This window comes from Pleurotus ostreatus (genome assembly GCF_014466165.1).
Source record: "Pleurotus ostreatus strain PC9 chromosome Unknown scaffold_1, whole genome shotgun sequence".
NCBI lineage: Eukaryota > Fungi > Basidiomycota > Agaricomycetes > Agaricales > Pleurotaceae > Pleurotus > Pleurotus ostreatus.
The window spans coordinates 3,026,224-3,048,525 of record NW_023503156.1 but is presented as its reverse complement, the minus strand read 5'-3'; the positions used below and the strand labels follow the sequence as shown (position 1 = coordinate 3,048,525).

Below are 22,302 nucleotides of genomic sequence, written 5' to 3'. Positions count from 1 at the left end.
CGTGATGCTCCGCAGGCGGAGTTGCTGCAACGAATCCCGTCGTTGTCACGCTGCTTCGTTCAGTACTTCCACGACATGGCGAGTTTCCCCTTGGCCAGATTCACGGTTGCTGCTGCAGGGTGTGAGTCCAGGCTTCTCATACAATTGCATATTCATTCATCTTACATACTGCCACCACGTTTTCAGTAATGGGATTCGGATACATTCTCATGAGAGGTAGGCCTTTCACCGAACTTGGCTGCCCGGTCTCGTAATAACCCACGTTCTGGACGAATAGCAACCGTACCCACCGAAGAGCAGCTATACAATGTAAGTGTTCTATATAGACTTCGCACCCCGTTTATTTAGAGAGCTGCTCGTGGTTCGCGTGCATCAGTGACTGCCTCAGTTTCACATTGACTGCTTCGCATTATCCCTTTGGACCTCAGCTGACCTCCTCTATTCGCTTGTGCGCCGACCAGGAAATGGCTCCAGATATCAGACGCAAGGTCGACGCCAGCCGAGCAGCTCGATTGTCTCGAGAACAGGCTGCTGCGCGCCAAGCTGACGCTCAGGTGAGTGTTCTTTCATTGCATTTACCACGCCCGTCTCCAAACCATGACTGACCACGCCTTGCATCAACTTCCTTGCTTCTGTTCGACAACTGCACCCATGCAACTTAAACGCCCATTGGCTCGCTTCACGACGACGCTTCTTCAATTTTTCGACGTTCTACATTTCATACGCTTCACCACCTCCCCACCGGACGTGCATCTTACCCCGGCAAATGGCGATCTGCTGTCACGTCTAATGACACATACGTAGCTGAGCAATCCCGATCCAGACGCTGCGAAACCTATATGGGCCAATGATAGAAACAAATAGCACTCACAGCATTGCTATCTTCAAGCTTCTCTCACCCATAAACGCCTCGATTCTTCGGCCGGTGACCCGGAACCAGCCCTTGTATTCTGTCACATTCATTGGATAGCTTATCATTGGAATCCGACCATGCGTACATTAATGAATTCTTCCGCGGGAAATAAAAAGAGGCGACAAGAAGCCCTGCGATCTTGATATATGATGCATAATATTTCCATGGTACGGCCGCCTGTTATGGCTATGATATATTTAATGTGGGAGAAGCATGATCCAAAACTGTACGAATGAATAGGACTGCAGGGCGGCATTGATGAGAAAAAAGCGGGCGTGTTACAACGGCGAACAGTGCTAAGGATGGAAGATGTGGATGGTTTAAGGAAGTGAAAGATGGCGAGGATCGCAGTGAGAGGGACCCATCTCCTAACCCCTAGGTCGAACATCGGTTGGTCTGATACAGACACGCCCAGGCAATGGATTACAATCGAAAAACTATTTCTGCAACAACTCTCGGGTACACTCAAGAGTGGAGGGTAATATACAAATGTTTGCTAGTCAAAACTGCTCTCGCCCCTGGAATCACAACGATAGTCTGCGTGTCGTCGATTATCATCGCAGGACCCTCTACAGCATCGCCGACGTCTAGATTGTCCAGCAAATACACAGGAGTGTCGTCCACCCGACCAAGTTTATCGAAATACACGCTGTGCGTCGAGTCCGCTTTAGCCTTGTCGATGCTTTTCGATTTCAGCTTCGCTATCTCGCTATAAACGGATTCTCCGAGAGTGTCGAAAGTCTTCCCAATTCCACGGACCTGATAGGGAAGATGGATGAGATGGACAAGATACCACAAGGAAATGCCAAGTGACCTTGATGTCATCGACGATTATGGCTTTACCCTCCAAAATAAACCCAAATTCCGATTTATATACTCTCTTGAATGCAGCCTCGTAGTCCTCCCCATGTCCGTCTTTCTCTATATCAGGGAGGACCATAAGAGCAGTATCTGTGCCCTCGAAACGCATATTAAGCATTCTTTCAACATGTACACGGTCACCTTCGAATCCTTGTCGCTTGAGCTCAGTCTTCACTTCGTCCGTCAGCTTATCCAGCCGTGAGATAAGCAATGATTTGTTCCCTTCATTGTAGAAAGTGGAACTCGGTTCTTGACGTTCAAACGCTCTGAGGGACATATAATCATAAGCTATTCCGCGGCTCAATGATAAAAGCAAGCCTACCTATCAGCGAGCGCAAGCCCGTAGGCAGACAAAATAGAGCTATACCGGTGGATAAGAATAGTCTTGATTCCTAACAGACCGGCGATTTCGCAAGCATGTTGGCCACCTGCACCTCCAAAACTCGCCAGTCTAAAAGGAAACAACCATGCTTCAGCTATTCAAGCGAACTGAAGAATTCAAGAAGCAACGGACACATGTTTTGAAGTAGCATAGCCTCGAGCTTCGGTGAGCGCACGAATCGGCCGGCACATAGTCTCGTTCGCTACCTTGATGAATCTGAGGGATGAATGGAATGCGTTTAGCACCACCGCAACAGTTGTTTCCGAGATCAACCAACGAACCCGTAAACGACCTCATCAAAGCTGAGTTCGTTCTCATGAGAGGCGTTGATCTCCTTGACCAGCGGTTCAAACGCTGCACGAGAAGCATCAGCATCTAAAGGCTCCTTCTCTGATTTGCCAAAGATCTTTGGGAAGTAGTCAGGAATGAGTCTCCCAAGCAGGAGGTTAGCGTCCGTAACAGCCAAAAGGCCCCCCTTTCTGTGAAAATAATGATTTTAGAGTGTTTGTATCTGCGATCTACTAGCGACAAACCTGTAGCACACTGGGCCTGGTTCTGCCCCAGCGCTTTCCGGTCCGGCCATAAATAACCCGTTTCGGAAGGTCAAGCATGAGCCACCACCAGCCGCGACGGTATTGATGTCGAGTTGTGGCGATTGAATTGTCACGCCAGCCGTAGTAGTCTCGTAAACAACCTCGTAGCGTCCGTCAAACCGAGAAACGTCTGTCGAAGTACCGCCGACGTCGAGGCTGTCATCACGCAGCGTCAATGCACAGGTTGTAATGGAAGAAAGAAAATCATACCCGATCACCGGCTGCTTTCGTTCAGGATCCCAGCTTGTCAGTGCATACCCCACAACACCGCCAGCCGGCCCGCTCAAAATACTCTTCAGTCCAGAGAAGTTCTGTAGATCAAGCAGACCGCCATCACTGCCCATAAATTCCACACGGGGGCTCTTGACCTTTCCATCTTTCAATTTCTCATCAAAACCGTTGAAAAATCCATCAAGATACTCTCTTAGGATGGGGGTAAGATAGGCGTCTGCCGTGGAGGACACACCGCGTGGAACCATCTTGATCATGGGAAGGAGGGCCGACGATTCCGAGACTTGCTTGAAACCAATCTCGCGCGCAAGCCGCCCAACGAGTCGCTCATGGTCGGGGTACGTGTACGAGTGTACGAGGACAATAGCCAAAGAACGATATCCGTCTGCATAAAGCTTCTCGAGGTCTTCTTTAATTTTTACGGGGTCTATGATTTCAAACAGGGTTGAGCAAACCGAATACGTGGGGATAGAGATGCTTACCAGGCTTCGAGAGGATCCTGACGGCTTCGCCTGATAGCCCTTTCACTATATCGCCAGGTCCTTCTGCATCCCCAATACCATCCCACCCCTTACCCCTATATCCCTGTTTTACCTTCCCATCTTCATCAAACTGAATCGCATGTTCCTCAGCCTGGGGATCCGATGTGTAGCCTACCAACGTCACTCTTTCGTCTACTTCTACGACGGTAGAATAGAGGGGAGCCGGCCTCCGAATGTTGAGGTCAAAAATCTTTGGACGCGACTGATTCCCAATGAGGAGTAGGTCCTTGAAGCCTTTGGTAATAAGAAGTGCATGTTTATGCCCCTTGCGTTCCAGGAGCGCGTTGGTTGCCACCGTCGTTGACAGACGAATATAATCTAGAATGCACGGTTACGGCGAGATGGGTGTCTGACATCGTTCGTGGCTACCTATTTTGTCTGTCTTCAAGACGTGACCGCGAGGTATTTTCTCCCCCGTTAGTGATTCAAGGATGCGACGGATACCTTCCGTGGGTGCATCTTCGTAATTCCCGGGATCCTGTGACACTAACCTCTGCTCATCAGCATTAAACTTAAGTGAATGGATGGACCACCAACGCAGTTTGACTACAATGTCTTTCCGTTCGTTCGGATTCTCAGGATCAGGGTAGGAGCTGTACATGTAAATATGAATGACAGTCGAATGCTTCATCCAGGACGAACGGCCGAGTGAACCTACGCGTGAACATCGCAGAACGTGCCTCCTCGATCCGCACAGATTCTGATGGACCGGTCAGGAATTTGAGAATGCATTGCTGGAAATGTTGCGGTCAAGATGGAATTCGAAAGCAACACCTTTTATTTCGATTCTCGGAAGTCAGCCGGAAATTACCCACTTGGAGTCGAAGTTGCGATAAGCTGTAAAGTCACACGGTCAATAAAGGTTTCGCACGATCACACAGTTCGAGTTCCGTCTTGGTTCCGTTGGCCGTCGCTCACTTCCGAGCCTATGAAGCTTGCCATCGTCGGCGCCGGTCCGTCTGCCTTCTACGCCGCCTCGCGCATCCTCTCCGGACTACCGGACGCTCAACGACTACGCGTACACCTATTTGATAGGTTGTGGGCACCCCATGGCCTTGTGCGCTACGGTGTCGCACCCGACCATCCTGAAGTGAAGGTACGACGTCTATCATCTCACAGAACGGTTAATTATTAGTACATTTTGTAGAATTGCACTCATAAGTTTGATGGTGCAGCTCAAGATCCTCGGCTTAGATTTTTCGGGAATGTCAATGTCGGAGGTACCAGCACGATCCCACATAACGTGAACGTCCCACTGGCGTCCTTATGTGCCAATTACAGTCATTTGCTGTTTGCAACAGGGTGTACCGTTCCTTCGATGCACAGTGCGCTTCCGACGTCGGAATATTGCAGGCCCGCATTGTCTCTCGTTCACTGGTACACACAACATCCATCCCATCAACCGCCCCCGCCGCTTGACAAAATTACCCACGTATCCCTTATCGGGAACGGAAATGTATCTCTTGATGTTGCGCGCATGCTGCTTACTCCCGTCTCGATACTGAAACAATATGACGTCCCCGAAACCGTGCTCGAGGTTCTTTCTCGTTCCACGGTACGGCATGTCTCCATAATAGCCCGCAGAGGACCTCTCGAAGCGGCGTTCACAACTAAAGAACTACGAGAACTTATCAATCTCCCCAATGCCTCCATGACGCCCATAGACAAGTCCATCCTAGACACTTCCGATGTGAAGCTCACTCGGCAGCAATCTCGCATATTCCAGCTCCTTGAAAAGGGGTCTAAACAACCCTTTGGATCCACGGAAAAAACATGGTCGCTCGACTTCTTCCGTTCGCCGACAGGCCTCATGCCGACTTCGAATCCTTCCTTTGCTCAACTCTCCCTCGCTCACACCGTCGTGGACCCAATTACGAAGAAGGCGGAACTTACGGGAGAGACATCCCTCGTGGAGACGTCTCTCGTCGTTCCTTCACTCGGTTTTCAAGGTGAACCGAACATGCCTTTCTACGACCCTGCTCTGCGGCACTTGCGCACTGTCGCTGGGCGGCTTGTCTCATCAAACGGCAACGTAGTTAGAAACGCGTATGCATCAGGTTGGTCATCTACGGGAGCTAAGGGCGTGCTCGCTTCAACCATGATTGACGCTTACGCCGTTGCGGATACGATTCTATTGGACTCGTCGTCTCCGGAAGCCGATATTCAGAATGCTAGTAAAGACGAGTTGTCGTTGAACCAATCTCCTGATCTAGAGGGCATCCCAAGTGAAGTGGAAGAAGGCCTACGCGAGAACAGTATTGTGGGGTACGATGATTGGCGTAGAATAGACCAAGAAGAAATTGCCAGAGGGGAGGCCCTGGGAAAGGAGAGAGAGAGGATGGGGTGGGAAGAGGCTCGTAGATACATTTACCCCAGCTAGGCAGCAAGACAGAAATGCAGCATCACGAACATTACAACCCACCCGGTCGTATATATACTGATCATTGAAAAGGGAGCAGGAGGGACACCTTCGTCCGCGCCGCCCTCAAATGTTGGCCGTTGAGCATCGAGAGTCTGGCACAGGACCACGACGCAAGATTGTGCACTGGGGATCTCGTTCTCGTCAAGAGCTTCAGAGAACCCATCTATATCCATTATTCCTACCAACAGTACAGAAGACACGGTCCCATAACGGACGAGGGAAACAAAACTATAGATATATGTTCACGATAGCCGGCTGCCATCGTCCTGCAATGCTTGCTTGGGCATTTTCTTGCGGTAGTGCATAACTAGTTCGCCTGCTTGCCGCCACACATATTGCCTCACGGCAGCTATGCACATATCCAAGGGCAACAGCACATCATTGCAAAGGATTTCATAAATATCTTCTGCTTTAGGTCGGATTGGGAGTGGTTTAAGTACAGACCCTCCACCTTCCGAAGAAGTTCGTGGGGAGCTGGTGCCCTTTTGCGAGGCGTTGATCTTGTCGATCTTGTCTTGGACCTACATGCTTATATGTTTTGTATCTGTCCGATAAATAAATGGATGGGAGGTGCGTACATGAATCACAAGCTTGCGAACTCGGAGGAAGCGGCTAGCAGTGAGTTTAGACTGAGCTCTGCCAGCGACAAGACAATGAGCTGCGATGCAAGACGAAGGTCAGACGCAGGGAAACGCACGGGTTTAGCAGCTCAGGCAACTGTTCAACAGCAGGATCTTTCACCCAAGGTAACAGTACGAAACTTAATTTCGTCAGTGGAATATCTGGGACCTTGTTCAATAGCAGGTACTCCAGCAGCCACATTGGCATAACATCCTCGAGCACTCGAACATCTTGTCCCGTACTTCCCACTGTGCCTCTGTACACCATATTGCGACTAGGCGAACCATCTTCTGATATCACCACCGGAGTGTGTTGCGGGAAAGGATTGCGAGGAGCATCAACCGACGTCGGGGGATTGAACGGTCCTGCAAGTAAGGTCTGCGCTGGTGTCTTCTGGACAATGGCATCTGGGGTGATCTCCTGCCAACACCTGGTATTCAGCAAACGAGTCTCAGTGAATGAACAACAATCCATTACCTCGGGTTCCGCAACTAATATCGGTTCGGCTGGTGTTGGTGCTGCACCAATCACAGGAGAGCCATTCGTAGTATCGCCAGTAAGTTTTCTGACGGTACCCTTTCCGAAGCCCTTCATCATCCTGCCCATTATTCCGCCGGGTGTCAGTGGTGCAGGTACCCCATTGTCAGCGGTGGGCGTCTTCCCGGGTCCGCCCCATCCGGAAAAATCATCAGGCGTCGCAGGTGCTCCTCCAGTAGTGGGAGTAGCAGAAACAGAGCCATGTCTTGTCCGGGCAGAGAAGTAATCCCCGTCCTTCGGCGTGGATGAGGGGGTTTGGTTTTGATTGTCGAGAGTTCCTGCACGCAACCTCCGTCCTGTGGGAAGAGGCGTCGCATCGTTACTATTGTTGTTTACCGCGGGTGACCCAGGGATGGACGGCATAGTAACATCTTTATCTTTGTTAGCGAGGACATGGAGGGGGATCATGGGGGTGATCAATGGGGAAGCTTGGATGGGCTTTGTGACGTTGGGTACAATGGCGGGGACCATCTTTGGGGCCTGAACAACAACTCGACTAAACGACGAATGCCGACTTGGGAGTTCCGGGGGTATGTGCATACTTGATTGTGGAGGGGAAGATGAAGTCGACTCGCTGGATCCAGAGGTTCTGCGAAGGTCGGGTGTCAAAATATCGTCCTGTTGCGCACCGGTATTGCGATTACGTTGTAGTCGCTTCTCTTCATGGATAAAGCCCGTAAAGATGTTCCTCAGTACCCACTTCCCGATATTCACTGTCAAAATCCGGATATCAAAGGCCGCCTAAGATGAAACAAAGGCAGCTAATAAAAGGGACGCACACCGGGATTCATCGTTGAAATGCCTATCACCCGCGAAACCTACTTCATCTGCATACACCTCTGATTCAAAGCATTTCTCGCTCATGTCCACGGTGAGGACTCCGGTTTTCGTTGCGACAGTGGACCACGGCGCTACGACGGCTTCACCCTCAATCCGCTCCCGCACTGCTTCCAAGGCCTCTCTTGGACTCCGTTCCTTCTGCCCAGCTGGGCGATGCCCATTCCTATCTCCAGCAGAAGCAGAGCTCCCACTCCCTCTATGACTGGCATCCGCAATATCCTCCTTCGAGAATTTACCTTTACAGACACCTCTCACAATATCCCAAACAGCGACTTCTCCAGCGGTATCCACCGTCAGAGCGTGCATCCTATCGTTCAGAGTCACCGATCTAACCAAGCCGTGGTCTCCGACGATCATATCATCCGGGGTATTCGATAACGGCGTTGCATCCGCAGCGAGTTCTCTTACTTCGTAGTCGAGCCTCGCGTTATTTTGTGGGTGGAGGGTTTCGACTGTACGAGCGCTCCTAATCGGACTTCCAGTACGTGCTCCAGATTGATATGGGGGTCGACTGCTGCCGTTGCGCGGAACAGACATGACTGAGGCAGCGGAGTAGAGTGTCGCTACATCCGGGTCCCTACCTCTTGACGATGCGGAGTAGTGAGTAAACGGGTCGTTCGGCGATGTCAGGCGTACAAGGCTTTCAAATGGAATACCATAAAGCGTCGATTCTCCTTCACGCTCGCGTTGAGGTAGCCAGTGATCTGATGAAAGGGAAAAGAGGGAGGGGGATATAGAGTTATGTCGACCCAAACCCGACGTAGGGGCCGTGCCGTCTGGAGTGGTGTTGGTTGGGGACTTCGTGGCGATGGGGGAGGCACCTTCATCGGACGCAGCTCTATCGCCTTCAGCATCGCCAACTAGGAACGATGCACGAACAGCACGACGTTGTGGCACCCTCCATCGTTTGATACTCGAATTGCCTGACGCAGTCCACAATAAGTTATCGTCCATTGCCACAATCTTGTTGATCCCCTCTGCTGTAAACCCTTGCATCTGGTCATTTTGGTCCTGGCATACCAAGACACATTCTCCTTCCGATAGATCGGAGCAATTCTCGACATCTACCTTGCATACCAACCCCGAACGATCTCCGGAGTAGAAGATCTCAAATGAGGGATGCGAGGAGTGCAATGACCAGACTGATTCAGTATGGTGGGTGAATGTGTGGAGACATCGTTGAGAAGAGAGAGACCAAAGCTTGATAGATGCTGAAAGAAGCAAAGCATGAATTAGGGCGGTCCGTTGTATTTCGATTAAACCTCACCATCTGCGGAGCCAGTAAGTAGCTAGGTAAATCGTTCGACCGTAAGTAAGTGCAAACGTAAGAGAGTGTGTCACTTACGTATCTCGAGTCCTCAGAAATTAAGATCGATCTGATGTTATCCGTATGCCCAACTAGTTTACCAGTGCGCTTTCCCGAACGGGGGTCCCACAATCGGATGACGCGCTCAGGAGAACCAGAAGCAATAATGTGGCCGTATGGATCAGTGGCAAGGGAATAAATAGACGATTTCGGAGCCGATGCATCTATTGGATTAAGCGTGATGAGAGGACTGGAGGAGGGAGGTGCGCCATTCGCTTCGACGTTGGAAATAGAACGACTAAGGTCCCATAATTTGATCGTACGGTCAAATGATCCAGACGCTACCCAATTCTGCTCCCGACTAGTAAACGTAGCGCTTCAATATTACAACCAGTCCGAACGCGACAAACCATGCGCACCAATTCGTGAGACAGCGAACATAGTCCGAATGTGAACCCAACAAGGACGGCTCGTGCGCTTCTGCCGAGTGCGGATTCCAGGCCTTGACGGTCCCATCTGACGATGCCGAGACCAACGTCTGATGGTAGTTGCAGAGAAGGATATCGTTCACCCAGTCGGTGTGCAATTGTGCGCACTGGCGGAAGTGACTATGCTGATGGATTGTCAGCACCAGTGCACTGCACACGCCCCCGATCGTAGCAACTCACGACGCCGGGCTTGAATGATTCAATGTCCGTTTCCCATTGCTGTTCGTATTGTATCTGGTCGTCTGTCGACGAAGCGGCTGTCCGAGCCCTTCTCCGTCGGTGGAGACCTCCTGTGACATCGCCTAGCACATCTCCATCGCTCTGCGGGCGCTCAGAGTCCTCTTCGTTCTCCTCGTCTATCACATCGTCTCCCCACCCAGTCATCATCTCCCACCGGGCCACGGGTCTCGACAAGGAGGGATTACTCGGGCTAGCCCGACGCTTCATCGGTATACCTAGGTCCCAAGATAGAAGCAGCCCATCGCGACCTCCGCTGTATAAGATGCCTTCCGGAGACGACCGACCAGCTAGGCGAGTCGACGTGTCCAGCGCCAGCGACGCTACGCCCAATCGATGCCGGGGGTGTTCCTTGGTTTGGGGAGCGACATATTTACCTCTATCATCGTGTGCGCCTTTGGCTGGGATCAACAAGGGGCCGATGCTCCCTAGACGAGGGATTCCGCGAGGCGGGAGTGAGAGCTGGGGTACCGGGGTAGTTGGTGGTGGTATCACGTACGAGACTCGACGTTTAGCCTGTGCCATATCAGTTCGTGTCTCTTATTCCGTTCATGGATCGCACATTGGTCGCAACTTGCAACACTTCACTGTTCCAGACAGACGTGCGAAGCTCAATTCATCACGTGCAGCGTCCCCTATTAGTATGCGTTTTGTGCAAAAGTGTAAGTTGCTGCAAATACTGAATCGGCGTTGGAAGAGTAGAGAAGGAAGATAAACGAGGTAATATAGAGTATATAGTACAGACGGGAAACAGTCTTGCAGAAGGGAACATCAGACCCTAATGCCCTGAAGTGTTGACAGCGGATCGCAACTCTACTGTAGAATGTTAAGACAATGATCAAAAACCATGAGGTGGAGGACATGTGCATGTGTGTAATATCCGTTGATAATGGTGCGCGTCGTAGAACATATACCAAAGGTTCACGCAAGGGCAAGGGCAATCCTTGATGAATAGCAAAGTTTGGTCCTAGTTCTATTTCGCCAACCTGTAATTAGAAATGTCCGAGCATTTAATTAAATCGATCGCATGAATTATCGAGAAGGGCGCGAAGGATGCCTCGTGCTACTCACTCAGGATTAGAAGCTTGATTGCCTGAGATGGTCAACTTGGCGAATTGGTGTTCATCAGTGTCGGGAGAGGAGGGAAGGGGTTCGTTAGAGGCGTGAGGGTCTAATGAAGATGACGAAGCGTCTGGAGCTGGCGTAGGGGCATTATCTACTTGGAAAGTCGGCACGTTGGTGATCCCATTTACGCTGCTCCCTACAGAGCCCGCTCCTGGGGCGGAAGAAGCGCCTAGGACGGCTGCGGCTGCAGCTGTCGTAGTCAAAGCGGCGTTCAGAGTGCTGAACGGCGGAGGGTTCGGTCGTGAAGCATCTCCATTCGAGCTCAACAAATTGGCACGCGAAGGTGATGGCGAGGGGCTTCCGGTGCGAGAAGAGGAGATAGGGGTAGCGGCGGGTTGCGACGAGGTGGAGGTAAATGAAGCTAGATTTGAAGTCGAGGACGATGAAGGCGCCGATGCTTCATCATGCGCTGAGGGGACATCTAAGCTAGAAGTACCGGCCTCTGGCGTATCTCGGTTTTGTGCCGCCTCTTCAGCCTCCTTCTTTCGCTTCTCTTCAGCCTCTTTCCGCTGTTGGTCTTCGTGCTCAATCAAAGACAAACGCATAGCTTCCATGATCATGAGCTATGTATATCGGTTAACCAAGCTATCATGGGTGGGTCGGCTTGCAACGCTCACCTCCTCCAGATCTTGACCAGCAATGCCCATCGTCCCTAATAATTGGTCAAACCCTTGCTGAGGCTGTTGATGCCTCCTTCTCGATCGCCTCCCACCATTATCTCCCTCAGTCTGACCTTCCTCGCCGATAGCATGCACGCGACCACTCGTGACACCGACAGGAATCAGACGATCGCCAACTTGTCTCATGATGATTCTTCTATTTGCTCTACGAGCTACGGCAGCGCGCACGGCGGCTAGCTTCGCTTCCCAGTCAGGTCTGATTTGATCTGTTGGAATGGCACGAGTCATTAATGCGTGCCAGAGTTAACAAAGCACGAAGGGGAAAGACCTGTTGTGACGACATCTGGGCTATCGTGGCTAAAGCTCTTCTGGCGTCGTTTGTGTGTTAGTTGTCCAACCCGTGTGTCAGATGGGGAAGCCTTCGGCGCATCCGACCATGGGAAGGGCTGGCCGGCGGTAAGGCATGAGTTAGTCAGATATGTCCGCGTATTCCGCAGGGTATTAGTACAAGTCACTGACCGATCCTTCGCTCCCTATACCGGCTCGCCACGGAGGGGCAGTATACACGACCCCGAAGTTATCCTGGACGCAGTACGGGCACGCCGCCGGTTCCGACACTAGATGCGTAGTAGTTGGTTCGTTTCGCTTGATCTGGACGAAGCACTCCGTGCAGATAGCTTGATCGCAGCAACGAGAATGATTGATATTGGGTGGATAGTACTGCACGAAGATGACGTAAGTTACGCGATGCTGGGGCGTAGTAGAGACAAAGACGCACGAGGAAGCATATAGGACACTCGACAGCATTTCTGTAGATGGCCGCCTCAGGCTTCACGGGCTCCTTGATGGAGTTGGGTCGTCTAGAATGGCCAGGTCTCGGTGGATTTGCAGAGGCTGCCTCTATGCGGGCACCGGCCTCGACTGCACCAGCCTCACCAGTAGCGTCGACTGGCTCCTTCCTGGCGGCAAGGATTTGATCGTCGTCCCAGGAGCTATCGAATTCCTCAAGCGGTCTGTAGAAGGGTGCGAGCTTCCTCTGGCAGATAAGCTGTGAGACGACGGCCTGATTCCAGTCTCTTGGACCGGTGAACCATTGTGGAGATAACGAGCCGAAGTCGACAGCCTCGTCCTGGTGGTTTCGGCCTGAGGACGAGGAGCTGTTACCCATTGAGAAATGACTCGTGCGTCGTGAAAAGAGCTTGCGGCGCCGTCCGCCAAGATTCGAGAAACAATATGACTGTTGGGAGGTGAGTTACTGTATAGCGCTGTGACTAAGATCACGACACCCAAATCAAGTGACAGGATCAGAAATTCACCACAAAATCGCAGAAATTCAGCAATTATATTCTGCTGCGCCGTCCAGGTCCCAGGAATCGCGAATTCAGTCCCGCCACATCCCCGTCTTGAAGGTGTGGGGTAATTTATGCGATACCCAGCAATGGGAACCCCTAGACCCTGTTTTGGCAGTGATAACGTGCTCTAGCGTGCTTGGGAAACCGGGACTTGTCACTGGCTTTGATATCCTTCCCGGTTATGTATTATACTCACTGTGCCCCGATGGTCCTGTTCCACGCCAGCCGTTCAGCGATGTGAAGTACAGCGGGCACGGTGCTCAGCCATTGTCACTGTGCTCGCACGATCCGTTGGCTCCGCTTCAGTGACACGTCAGCTGGCGTCACGTGTAAAATATTTCTACGGCCTTACATATACCAGCGGCCATGCGAGCTCACCTCCATCATCTCCTCCAGCGTCGGCCCTTCGCCACACCTTCTTTTCTACCATGGAAGCTCCCTGGACCCAAACTCCAGAGGAAATCCTCCAATACTTCAGTGTAGACCCAGTAAATGGCCTGACGTCCGACCAATCTGCGAAACATGCTGAACTCTACGGAAAGAACGGTGAGCGCGCAGCAGCGGCCCCGAGAGATAGGAAATGCTCACAGATGCCACAGTACTACCAGAAGACCCTCCTACACCCCTTTGGGAGCTCATATTAGAGCAGTTCAAGGATCAGCTGGTTCTTATCCTATTAGGTTCTGCCGTAGTATCTTTCGTCCTTGCTCTTCTCGAAGACTCGGAAAGTCTCTTCGGTGCATTTGTAGAGCCTACCGTCATTCTTCTCATTCTCGTCGCAAATGCCGCCGTCGGTGTCATCCAGGAGGCGAATGCAGAGAGGGCCATTGATGTCCGTGTTAACCCACTTTTGTCCGCTTGACTTGCTGACACCGCACACAGGCCTTGAAGGAATACTCCCCGGACGAAGCCAAAGTTGTGCGCTCAGGTCAGCTCAGTCGCATCCATGCGTCCGAGCTCGTTCCAGGCGATATCATCTCTATCTCCGTTGGCGACAAAGTCCCTGCCGACTGCAGGCTTCTCTCCCTTTCGTCCAGCAGCTTCCGCATTGATCAGGCCATCTTGACCGGTGAAAGTACCAGTGTCAACAAATCTCCGGACACCGTGAAAGACGTCAGAGCTGTGAAGCAAGATATGACTAACATTCTGTTCTCGGTAAACTACCACTTCAACTGTAACGATACTATATTCACCTTCATTTAGGGAACTACTGTCGTCAATGGCAGTGCGAAGGCTATCGTCGTCTTCACCGGGACGAAGACGGCCATCGGTGACATTCACAAGTCAATTTCATCCCAGATTAGCGAGAAGACGCCTCTCAAGCGCAAGTTAGACGACTTTGGCGATATGCTCGCGAAGGTCATCACTGTCATTTGCATTCTCGTCTGGCTCGTCAACATTCGCCACTTCTGGGACCCATCTCATCATGGCGCGCTCAAGGGTGCTATTTACTACTTCAAGATTGCTGTTGCGTTGGCGGTTGCCGCTATCCCCGAAGGTCTGGCTGCCGTCATCACTGCATGCCTGGCTTTGGGCACGAAGAAGATGGCGCAGAAGAACGCGATCGTCAGGAACTTGCCCAGTGTCGAGACTCTTGGCTGCACAAACGTCATCTGCTCTGACAAGACCGGTACATTGACTACGAACCAGATGAGCGTAGCAGCGGTACGTGTGTTCTTATTGGTGGTCTAAACCTCTAAACTCAACGCTGGTATGATCAGTTCATGACTATTGACCCGTCTGGCAAACTCCGCGAATACAACGTAGAAGGCACTACCTTCGCGCCACACGGGTCTGTCACATATGCTGATGGCAAGGAAGCTACTGCTGAACTCCAATCAGACCCAATACAACGATTGGCTGAAATCAGTGCTATCTGCAACGACGCGAAGATAGTTTACAACAAGGTATCCCTCCCCCTTGCCTTTCTTCATTCGTCTTTGACTTACACCTCTGCTAAGGACAAGGCCTCTTATGTCAACGTCGGCGAACCCACCGAGGCTGCGCTCAAAGTGCTCGCCGAGAAGATTGGTTGCAGGGATTTGGAAGTGAGGAAGTCCTTGTCCAGCATGAGCCCACTTCTCCGCGCGAACGCGGTCAACGACTACTTTGAGCGTACCATCCCCAGGCTTTTGACCTTCGAGTTCTCCCGCGATCGCAAGATGATGTCCGTTCTTGTCAAGCTTAACGGTTCTGGTGCTCTCTTCGCCAAAGGTGCCCCCGAGTCCATCCTTGAACGGTCAACGAATGCTCTTGTCAACGGCCAGACGATCCCTTTGACTCCAGCCCTACGAAGCGCCATCCTCTCTCAAACGGTCGCTTACGGCGCGAAGGGCCTTCGTACCCTTGCATTGGCATACGTGAACGTAGATGATACGGATATTGCCCATTACCACTCCGATAGTTCGAAGGACTATGGTCGCTTCGAACAAAATTTCACATTCGTTTCATTGGTTGGTATGCTCGATCCTCCCCGCCCTGAAGTCCGTGAAGCCATCGCCAATTGCAAAGCAGCTGGTATTCGTGTCATCTGCATCACCGGAGACAACAAAGGGACCGCGGAGACCATTTGCCGCAAAATTGGAATATTTGGCGATGACGAGGACCTGACAGGAAAGAGTTACACTGGGAGAGAATTGGACGACCTTACTCAGGAAGAGAAAGTTGCGGCGGTACAGCGGGCTAGCTTATTCAGTCGGACGGAGCCTGGTCACAAAAGTCAATTGGTCGACTTGCTTCAAGGCTTGGGATTGGTTGTCGCGATGGTATGTAAATCATTTCTCATCAACATTGGTTATTCTAACTTGTGGGGAATTTGTTGTAGACTGGGGACGGAGTAAATGACGCCCCTGCACTGAAGAAGGCCGACATTGGCGTGGCTATGGGAAGCGGCACAGACGTCGCAAAATTGGCTGCGGATATGGTCCTTGCTGATTCGAACTTTACGACAATAGAAGGAGCCGTTGAAGAAGGCCGACTGATCTACAACAATACTAAACAATTTATTCGCTACCTAAGTCGGTTTTGGGCTTCCCGTCATTGAACTACACTGACTTGCATTTGTATTCAGTTTCTTCAAATATTGGCGAGGTGGTTAGGTATGCCGCTATTTTGAAATTCGTGCTTGCTCGTCATGCTGACTAACCCTTAGCATTTTCTTGACGGTTCTTTTGGGCATGCCCGAAGCTTTGATTCCCGTTCAATTACTCTGGGTGAACCTTGTTACCGATAGTCTGCCCGCGACGGCTTTAGGGTTCAATCCTCCGGACCATTCAATCATGCGTGTCCCACCGAGGAATAGTCGAGAACCTCTCGTGGGTTCTTGGCTATTCTTCCGGTATATGGTTGTTGGTGTGTATGTTGGCGTTGCCACCGTCGCTGGATACGCGTGGTGGTTCATGTTCTATACCGGGGGACCCCAAATATCATTCTATCACCTGGTGCGGATTCTTTTGCAAATTCTAATACAAATGGAAAATTCACTCATGGCGAAACGGAGCAGACGCACTTCCACGAATGTTCAGCCTTATTCCCTGAAATTGGATGTGAAATGTTCACTGATGTCATGGCTCGGCGTGCCACCACTATGAGTCTTTCGATCCTCGTCACGGTCGAAATGTTCAACGCCATGAATTCGCTCTCAGAAAACGAAAGTCTGCTTCGGCTGCCGGTTTGGAAAAACCCCTACCTTGTGGCTGCCATTACGCTCAGCATGGCACTCCACTTCATGATTTTATATGTGCCCTTTTTCACGGTGAGTACCAATCGTCCTTTCCTAAATTTTACCTACCCCAGCACATGGGTCGTGCCATGTCTCCCCGTTCTGCCCTTTGCCCAACTTCTGGACTTTCTCGTGGGATCCCCATATCGTTGCTTTGTACTGACGCCTCGGACCGTTTCTTCCGCAGACGCTTTTCGCAATAACGCCGCTCAACTGGATCGAGTGGAAAGCTGTCTTGTACTTGAGCGCTCCTGTTCTCGTCATTGATGAAGTGCTCAAATTTATTACGGTAAGCTAGATTCCTGTCAGCGGAGGCTTGCGGTCCTCCATTATGGAGGACGTCGTTTGTTGACACAACTTTATAGGGTACATTTATCGATCCTCCCTCAAAAATCAAGCTAGACTAATATTCCAAATTGTTGTCTGTATGAGTAGTGAATTTTATGGGGTTCATTGCATTTGCTTTGTCTGACAATCACGGTGAATAGTCACACAGTCGACGGTGGTGTAATGCATCAGTCCTTCCTGGACGCCACGACAACAACACAGCCTACTCTCCCCGCCAACATTCCTCCTTGAAGCCTCGGCGCTCGACGTCCGGCACGGGGCGTTGGGCGCTGTAGTATGGGATTGGCGGAAGCCTCGGAACGGCGAAGAAGCGGAAGTAAGTTGGTGGCTGACATAAAGCCCAGTAAGCAACGTGGGAACCGCGTGGCTGCTATGTTTAATTTCGCCAAAATTTTGGATCCCCAGAATTTATCTCCAATTGTGCATCGCTCTCGGACGCCATCTCCCTGCAAGACGGTCGCACCCCGGTTTTTTTCTCAAAGCTACACCAAACACTCATTTACAGACACTTGCTATTCAATTACAGCCTCGCCGTTCCTAGTTGGACAGGGACGCACCTCTAGCTCTATATAAAGGCCTCAAAAACTACCATTCTACTTGCGACACTTCGGAATTCCCTCGTCTCATCCATTCATTCACCATGCGCTTGTCTCTGATCCACATCGCTCTTGCTTTGGTTGGCGTGTCCGCTGAGCCGATCGCTATTGGGAGGCGCGAAGCCAAGGGTAAAGAGCCCGTTTCAGCTCAATTGAGCTCCCAGAACGGCACCTACCATTTCCTGGCAAAGCGTTTCGACGACTGTCGCTTCACCTACTACGCAGCTGGCCTAGGTGCATGCGGGCACACGAACACCGACAACGACTTCGTGAGTGACCTTGATTAAATTTCGTATGCAGCTGCAGTGGCTGACTGGTGCGGGGTACCCGTTATTAAGATCGTGGCCTTGAATGCAGCTGTGAGTTCATTTTTGTACATGGCGGGCTACGCGCACATGTCTTACTTTGTCGTCAATAGCAATACTCGGGCGGGAGTCATTGTGGCCAGACCATCACTATATCCTATAAAGGCAAGACCGCCCAAGCCAAAATCATGGACTTGGTATGTTTATCTCCGTGTATGGAATTTGTTCCTCAGGTCAATGATGCATATCTTCTTAGTGCCCTGGCTGCCCATTCGGTGGACTAGATTTGACCCCTGCCTTATTCGGGTATTTCGACAGCCTTGACAAGGGCGTCATCACAGGATCATGGGTATTCGGCGCTGGCGGCGAGGCCAAGGCAGCTGTAGTAAAAGCGACAACGACTTCGACTCCCAAGCCCAAGCCCACCACCACGTCTACATCGACACGACGAACAACATCGACTACCCCCACTTCTACACGGACTACGGCCACTACGTCAACTCAAGCATCCACTACATCCCGCACCGCCGTTCCCACCACATCTACGACTTCTACCTCGACATCGTCGACGTCGACCACGCCTACGACCACCGCCAGTAGCAATGTAGCTGGAGCCGTTGCCAAACCCCAGGTTTCCTCCCTCATTGATGTGATCAACGCAGCCGTAATCAGCCTCGGCCAACTCGCGGTTGCAGCTGTTCGGGCCAACAACTAAAAGTGCAACTCGAAGAAGAAAATAGAAATGTACGACTATCTATTTAAGATCCTATTTATTCGTAGACACACGCACATAGACAGACTCGACGTATATCATTATATTTGCACAGCCCAATGCTAGATGCGTTGCAACCATGATGGACATTGTGTGATATGGTGATGGTATTTGGTGTTATTTGCGCGACAACTAGGCCATGATTTCTCGGTTGCGGGTTTGTTGTCTCCATCGCTTTCTTCCCGACGACGACCAATCCGTCGTGTTTCTTGTGTGCAATCAGTCTCGAGGCAGTTTCAAGCCTCCCCGTCGCTCTCTACCTTCTTTCTTTTCCACCACATTCTCTCACTCCCCCCGCTCACGAAAATGGTCGCTTTTTTTGGAATTTCCCTCGTTGCACTCGCGCTGCCTCTCCTTGCCCTGTCCGAACCTCACGGCCTGGCCCATGTTCACCGCCATAAGGACGTTGCGAAGCGCGTGAAGGGTGACCTGCAGATCCAAAAACGCTTCAGCGGGTCCAAATGGTCCTTCTACGCCACTGGCCTGTAAGCTAGCTTTTTCTCATGCCGAAGCATTATCTTACGTGTCGTCTTCAGAGGTGCTTGTGGGGGTCACAACAACGACGGTGATTTCGTATGTCCATTTTGCTTGCATGACGAAGATTTTCACTCTAATGTCTCCCTGTAGATCGTCGCTTTGAATTCGCCTGTATGTAGCCGATCTATTTACAGACATGTTTGGAAAAAGTAACTGACGATGTTTGCCTCGGTTCTAGCAATATGGAGGTGGATACCCTGGCCCGCAATGCTTCAAGAAGATCACCATGAAATACGGTGGCAAAACTGCTACTGCCACCATCGTGGACGAGGTACGATGACCCTGTGGCTTCATTAACTAATTCAAACTAATAACATTGGTTCAGTGTCCTGGCTGCCCATACGGCGGACTTGACCTCTCGCCTGGTCTGTTTGCCTTCTTCGATTCCCCGGACAAGGGTATTATCTTTGGTGAATGGAACTTCGTCGGCGATTCCAAGCCGGAGCCTAAGCCAGAGCCCAAACCTGAGCCTAAGCCCGAACCAAAGCCCGAACCGAAGCCTGAACCAAAGCCAGAGCCCAAACCCGAGCCCAAGCCGGAGCCCACAACCACCAAGAAGAAGCCTACTCCTACCCCTACACCCACCCCGACTCCTACCCCTACCCCTACACCAAAGACCACCAGCAGCTCGGAACCCGAGCCTACGACTACTTCGTCGTCGTCGTCGTCGTCGTCCAGCGTTGAGCCATCATCATCATCGATCGTACTCCCATCTGTGGACTACTCTACAGGCGTCGCGAGTGGCCTTGCTGTGCCCACTGGTGTCGTGGTCGTCTCGTCCGATACGCCTGAGACCATCAACAACATGAACCAAGCAATCATCGGCGTCGCAGCCATAATGGTCGGCGCTGCCAAAGCTTCATAAGTTTTGACTTTATCATTCTCTTCGTATTCTTGCTGCTCTCCTCTTCTCATGAGAGCGCTCTTCCGTGCATCATCTCGAATGATTTCGTTGTTCAGCAGATTATGATAAGTTAATAGTATACCCGCTGACCCGTTCTTGTTTTCTCTGCTTGTATATATCCTCCAGGGGTATGGTACCTAGTTTTGTATACGCGATGCAGTCTTGGTTACATCTACGGAATGTTAGTATTGTTGCCTAGGCTGGAGCCTTTAATTTCATCGAAAACATTAGAAGTACAATGGGTCATATTGGACAAGTCTGAACGCAAGAAATACAGGATATACATATGTGAGGAGACGCTGGCCTTTGGGCAGGCAGATATATACTGGTACATTGAGGATTACATGTAGTATTACAGGATAGAGACGACAAGAACTATCAGTGGGTCAAGACAAGTAGGGCTTGCAAACCGTGTTGCTTGACAAGGGTACGCGGGGTTGGTCCCGTTCGACGGATGTCCTTGATGAGGGCTTTCTTGCTCGGGAGCAAGATACGTTTCAAGGCATCCTGGCCTTGCGTGCGGACGGTGAGATAGTCCTGCACGTTGACGAACACAGTAGACTTGACGAACGCCTTCGCCGCGGTGATGGTACGCGGCAGCATGGATGTCGTACCCACACCAAATTCGACAATGATAGATTGCAGGAGCGCGAGACGATGGACCTTGCTCTTCGTCTGAGCAGTTTCTGGGTCGTTGATGTACCTGTAAAAGTAGTTATCGATAACTATTTAGTAGATACTGAAGAGGCTTACGATGTGATGAATTGAGACGCTTCCGCGAAGGATGAAGGATCGTCCCCTTTTTCGGACGCAACTTCGGATGCGGCAGAGTCGTCTATGACGGGCCTCGAGCCCAGACCAACCGATATAGTCGCAGCCTTGGGGGTTGTGGGAGGGGATTTCTTCGATGTCCGCACAACTTGGGTTGCTTGCTTCTTGATCTTCGCAGCCGTTGTCTGTACTGCGTTGACTGCCTTTGCAACTGCCTTCGCCGCCTTCTCTGCCTGGACCAAGTTCTTCTTCGCCTTCCTCGCGCTCTTTCGCGCTCTTCTCGCTTTCTTCGTCGCCTTGTCTGCGGACTTCTTCTCCTCAGCAACCTGTTGCAAACTTTTACCCTTGACTGCTTGTGCTCTGGCTTGTGCTGACTGCGCTTTGGCGGTGGCCTTCTGGGCCAACGCTTTCCTCTCTGCTAAAACAGCCGCGGCTTTCCTAAGCAACTTTTGTCGATGCTCCTCCGATGCCAGCTTCGCATCCTCCGCCGCCTTCTGAATCCGCTTTAACTGGGCTTTAGTGGGACCAGCAGGGACCGTTAAACTTGGTATCAGCGCCGGAGTACTTTGAGACGTTACTCGAGGAGTAGGGGTGGCAGTCGGTGTTGGGTAGTCTACATTGAGTATACGGCTTGGCATCAGCGGGAGCGGAGGTGGTAATGATGACACTGGGACCGACGCCGACACATGGCTGGACGATAGACTGTCCACACTGAATGAGAGTTCTGATGATGATGATTCCGACACGCTATCTGGGCTTGGTGTTTCTGGGGTGGCGTTACTGGGGGACAACGCCCGACTTAAGACTACAAAATCGTTGGACGAGCCGGTCGAGATAGACGATGAGGACAGGCTCCACACTATTTCGTCGTCCGAATCGTACGTTGGGGGAGACGGGATATCAAACGACGATGAACTAGACGAAAGCGTGGGCGACGACAGGGGTTCCGACATTGTGTCTACAGCCATGCAAGTTTGCGGCATTAGTGGGTGATAAGATCAACAGCTAAATTGACCGACAACAGGGATATGAATTGAGTCTTTGATACAGAAGGAGAGGCGAGGTGAAAGCGACGATGGGTTGGAAAGGTAAGGTAGCACGAGAGAGGAGGGAGGGGGACTGGTGACGGTCAAGGGTAAAGAAGGGGTGATAGAGAGGGGTGGGTGTTGTATTTGATGCAGCGTGAGCAAGAGCATCTTGACTGGGCTTTTGCCGAGATGATGCGATTGGCTGAAGATATCTTCGCATCCTGCCGTCGCACACGAGTTGATCCACGAT

The 22,302-nt window shown here is 51.3% G+C and overlaps 9 protein-coding genes across 9 annotated transcripts; 5 read left to right on the top strand and 4 right to left on the bottom strand.

The window, feature by feature from the left end:
- Positions 1 to 75: 75 nt before the first annotated feature.
- PC9H_001125 (uncharacterized protein) lies at positions 76 to 864 on the top strand (the record flags this gene model as incomplete). The annotated part of the gene is made up of 5 exons (XM_036770776.1): positions 76 to 121; positions 187 to 216; positions 278 to 309; positions 462 to 554; positions 805 to 864. The coding sequence occupies 5 exons, from the start codon at positions 76 to 78 to the stop codon at positions 862 to 864; spliced, it is 261 nt and encodes an 86-aa protein (XP_036636621.1).
- A 514-nt stretch (positions 865 to 1,378) lies between these two features.
- On the bottom strand, positions 1,379 to 4,254 carry PC9H_001124 (uncharacterized protein; the record flags this gene model as incomplete). The annotated part of the gene is made up of 11 exons (XM_036770775.1): positions 1,379 to 1,672; positions 1,728 to 2,040; positions 2,097 to 2,225; positions 2,289 to 2,372; positions 2,438 to 2,635; positions 2,690 to 2,905; positions 2,960 to 3,407; positions 3,463 to 3,840; positions 3,892 to 4,008; positions 4,060 to 4,115; positions 4,181 to 4,254. 11 exons carry the CDS (start codon positions 4,252 to 4,254, stop codon positions 1,379 to 1,381), a joined length of 2,307 nt encoding a protein of 768 aa, XP_036636620.1.
- Positions 4,255 to 4,450: 196 nt separating this feature from the next.
- Positions 4,451 to 5,902, top strand: ARH1 (NADPH-adrenodoxin reductase; the record flags this gene model as incomplete). The annotated part of the gene is made up of 2 exons (XM_036770774.1): positions 4,451 to 4,618; positions 4,670 to 5,902. The coding sequence occupies 2 exons, from the start codon at positions 4,451 to 4,453 to the stop codon at positions 5,900 to 5,902; spliced, it is 1,401 nt and encodes a 466-aa protein (XP_036636619.1).
- A 284-nt stretch (positions 5,903 to 6,186) lies between these two features.
- Positions 6,187 to 10,498, bottom strand: PC9H_001122 (uncharacterized protein; the record flags this gene model as incomplete). The annotated part of the gene is made up of 9 exons (XM_036770773.1): positions 6,187 to 6,465; positions 6,523 to 6,580; positions 6,642 to 6,985; positions 7,043 to 7,843; positions 7,925 to 9,153; positions 9,210 to 9,231; positions 9,288 to 9,609; positions 9,668 to 9,861; positions 9,917 to 10,498. 9 exons carry the CDS (start codon positions 10,496 to 10,498, stop codon positions 6,187 to 6,189), a joined length of 3,831 nt encoding a protein of 1,276 aa, XP_036636618.1.
- A 542-nt stretch (positions 10,499 to 11,040) lies between these two features.
- Positions 11,041 to 12,886, bottom strand: SIP5 (SNF1-interacting protein; the record flags this gene model as incomplete). The annotated part of the gene is made up of 5 exons (XM_036770772.1): positions 11,041 to 11,661; positions 11,716 to 11,984; positions 12,047 to 12,164; positions 12,238 to 12,438; positions 12,497 to 12,886. 5 exons carry the CDS (start codon positions 12,884 to 12,886, stop codon positions 11,041 to 11,043), a joined length of 1,599 nt encoding a protein of 532 aa, XP_036636617.1.
- A 612-nt stretch (positions 12,887 to 13,498) lies between these two features.
- On the top strand, positions 13,499 to 17,198 carry PC9H_001120 (uncharacterized protein; the record flags this gene model as incomplete). Its single annotated transcript, XM_036770771.1, has 12 exons — positions 13,499 to 13,616; positions 13,670 to 13,902; positions 13,953 to 14,225; positions 14,274 to 14,735; positions 14,792 to 14,977; positions 15,032 to 15,835; positions 15,895 to 16,087; positions 16,141 to 16,168; positions 16,222 to 16,510; positions 16,573 to 16,824; positions 16,979 to 17,080; positions 17,157 to 17,198. The coding sequence occupies 12 exons, from the start codon at positions 13,499 to 13,501 to the stop codon at positions 17,196 to 17,198; spliced, it is 2,982 nt and encodes a 993-aa protein (XP_036636616.1).
- Positions 17,199 to 17,779: 581 nt separating this feature from the next.
- Positions 17,780 to 18,755, top strand: PC9H_001119 (uncharacterized protein; the record flags this gene model as incomplete). The annotated part of the gene is made up of 4 exons (XM_036770770.1): positions 17,780 to 18,004; positions 18,074 to 18,094; positions 18,154 to 18,237; positions 18,297 to 18,755. 4 exons carry the CDS (start codon positions 17,780 to 17,782, stop codon positions 18,753 to 18,755), a joined length of 789 nt encoding a protein of 262 aa, XP_036636615.1.
- A 363-nt stretch (positions 18,756 to 19,118) lies between these two features.
- On the top strand, positions 19,119 to 20,214 carry PC9H_001118 (uncharacterized protein; the record flags this gene model as incomplete). Its single annotated transcript, XM_036770769.1, has 5 exons — positions 19,119 to 19,297; positions 19,349 to 19,385; positions 19,440 to 19,460; positions 19,528 to 19,620; positions 19,675 to 20,214. 5 exons carry the CDS (start codon positions 19,119 to 19,121, stop codon positions 20,212 to 20,214), a joined length of 870 nt encoding a protein of 289 aa, XP_036636614.1.
- A 417-nt stretch (positions 20,215 to 20,631) lies between these two features.
- Positions 20,632 to 21,977, bottom strand: PC9H_001117 (uncharacterized protein; the record flags this gene model as incomplete). Its single annotated transcript, XM_036770768.1, has 2 exons — positions 20,632 to 20,956; positions 21,007 to 21,977. 2 exons carry the CDS (start codon positions 21,975 to 21,977, stop codon positions 20,632 to 20,634), a joined length of 1,296 nt encoding a protein of 431 aa, XP_036636613.1.
- Positions 21,978 to 22,302: the final 325 nt, after the last annotated feature.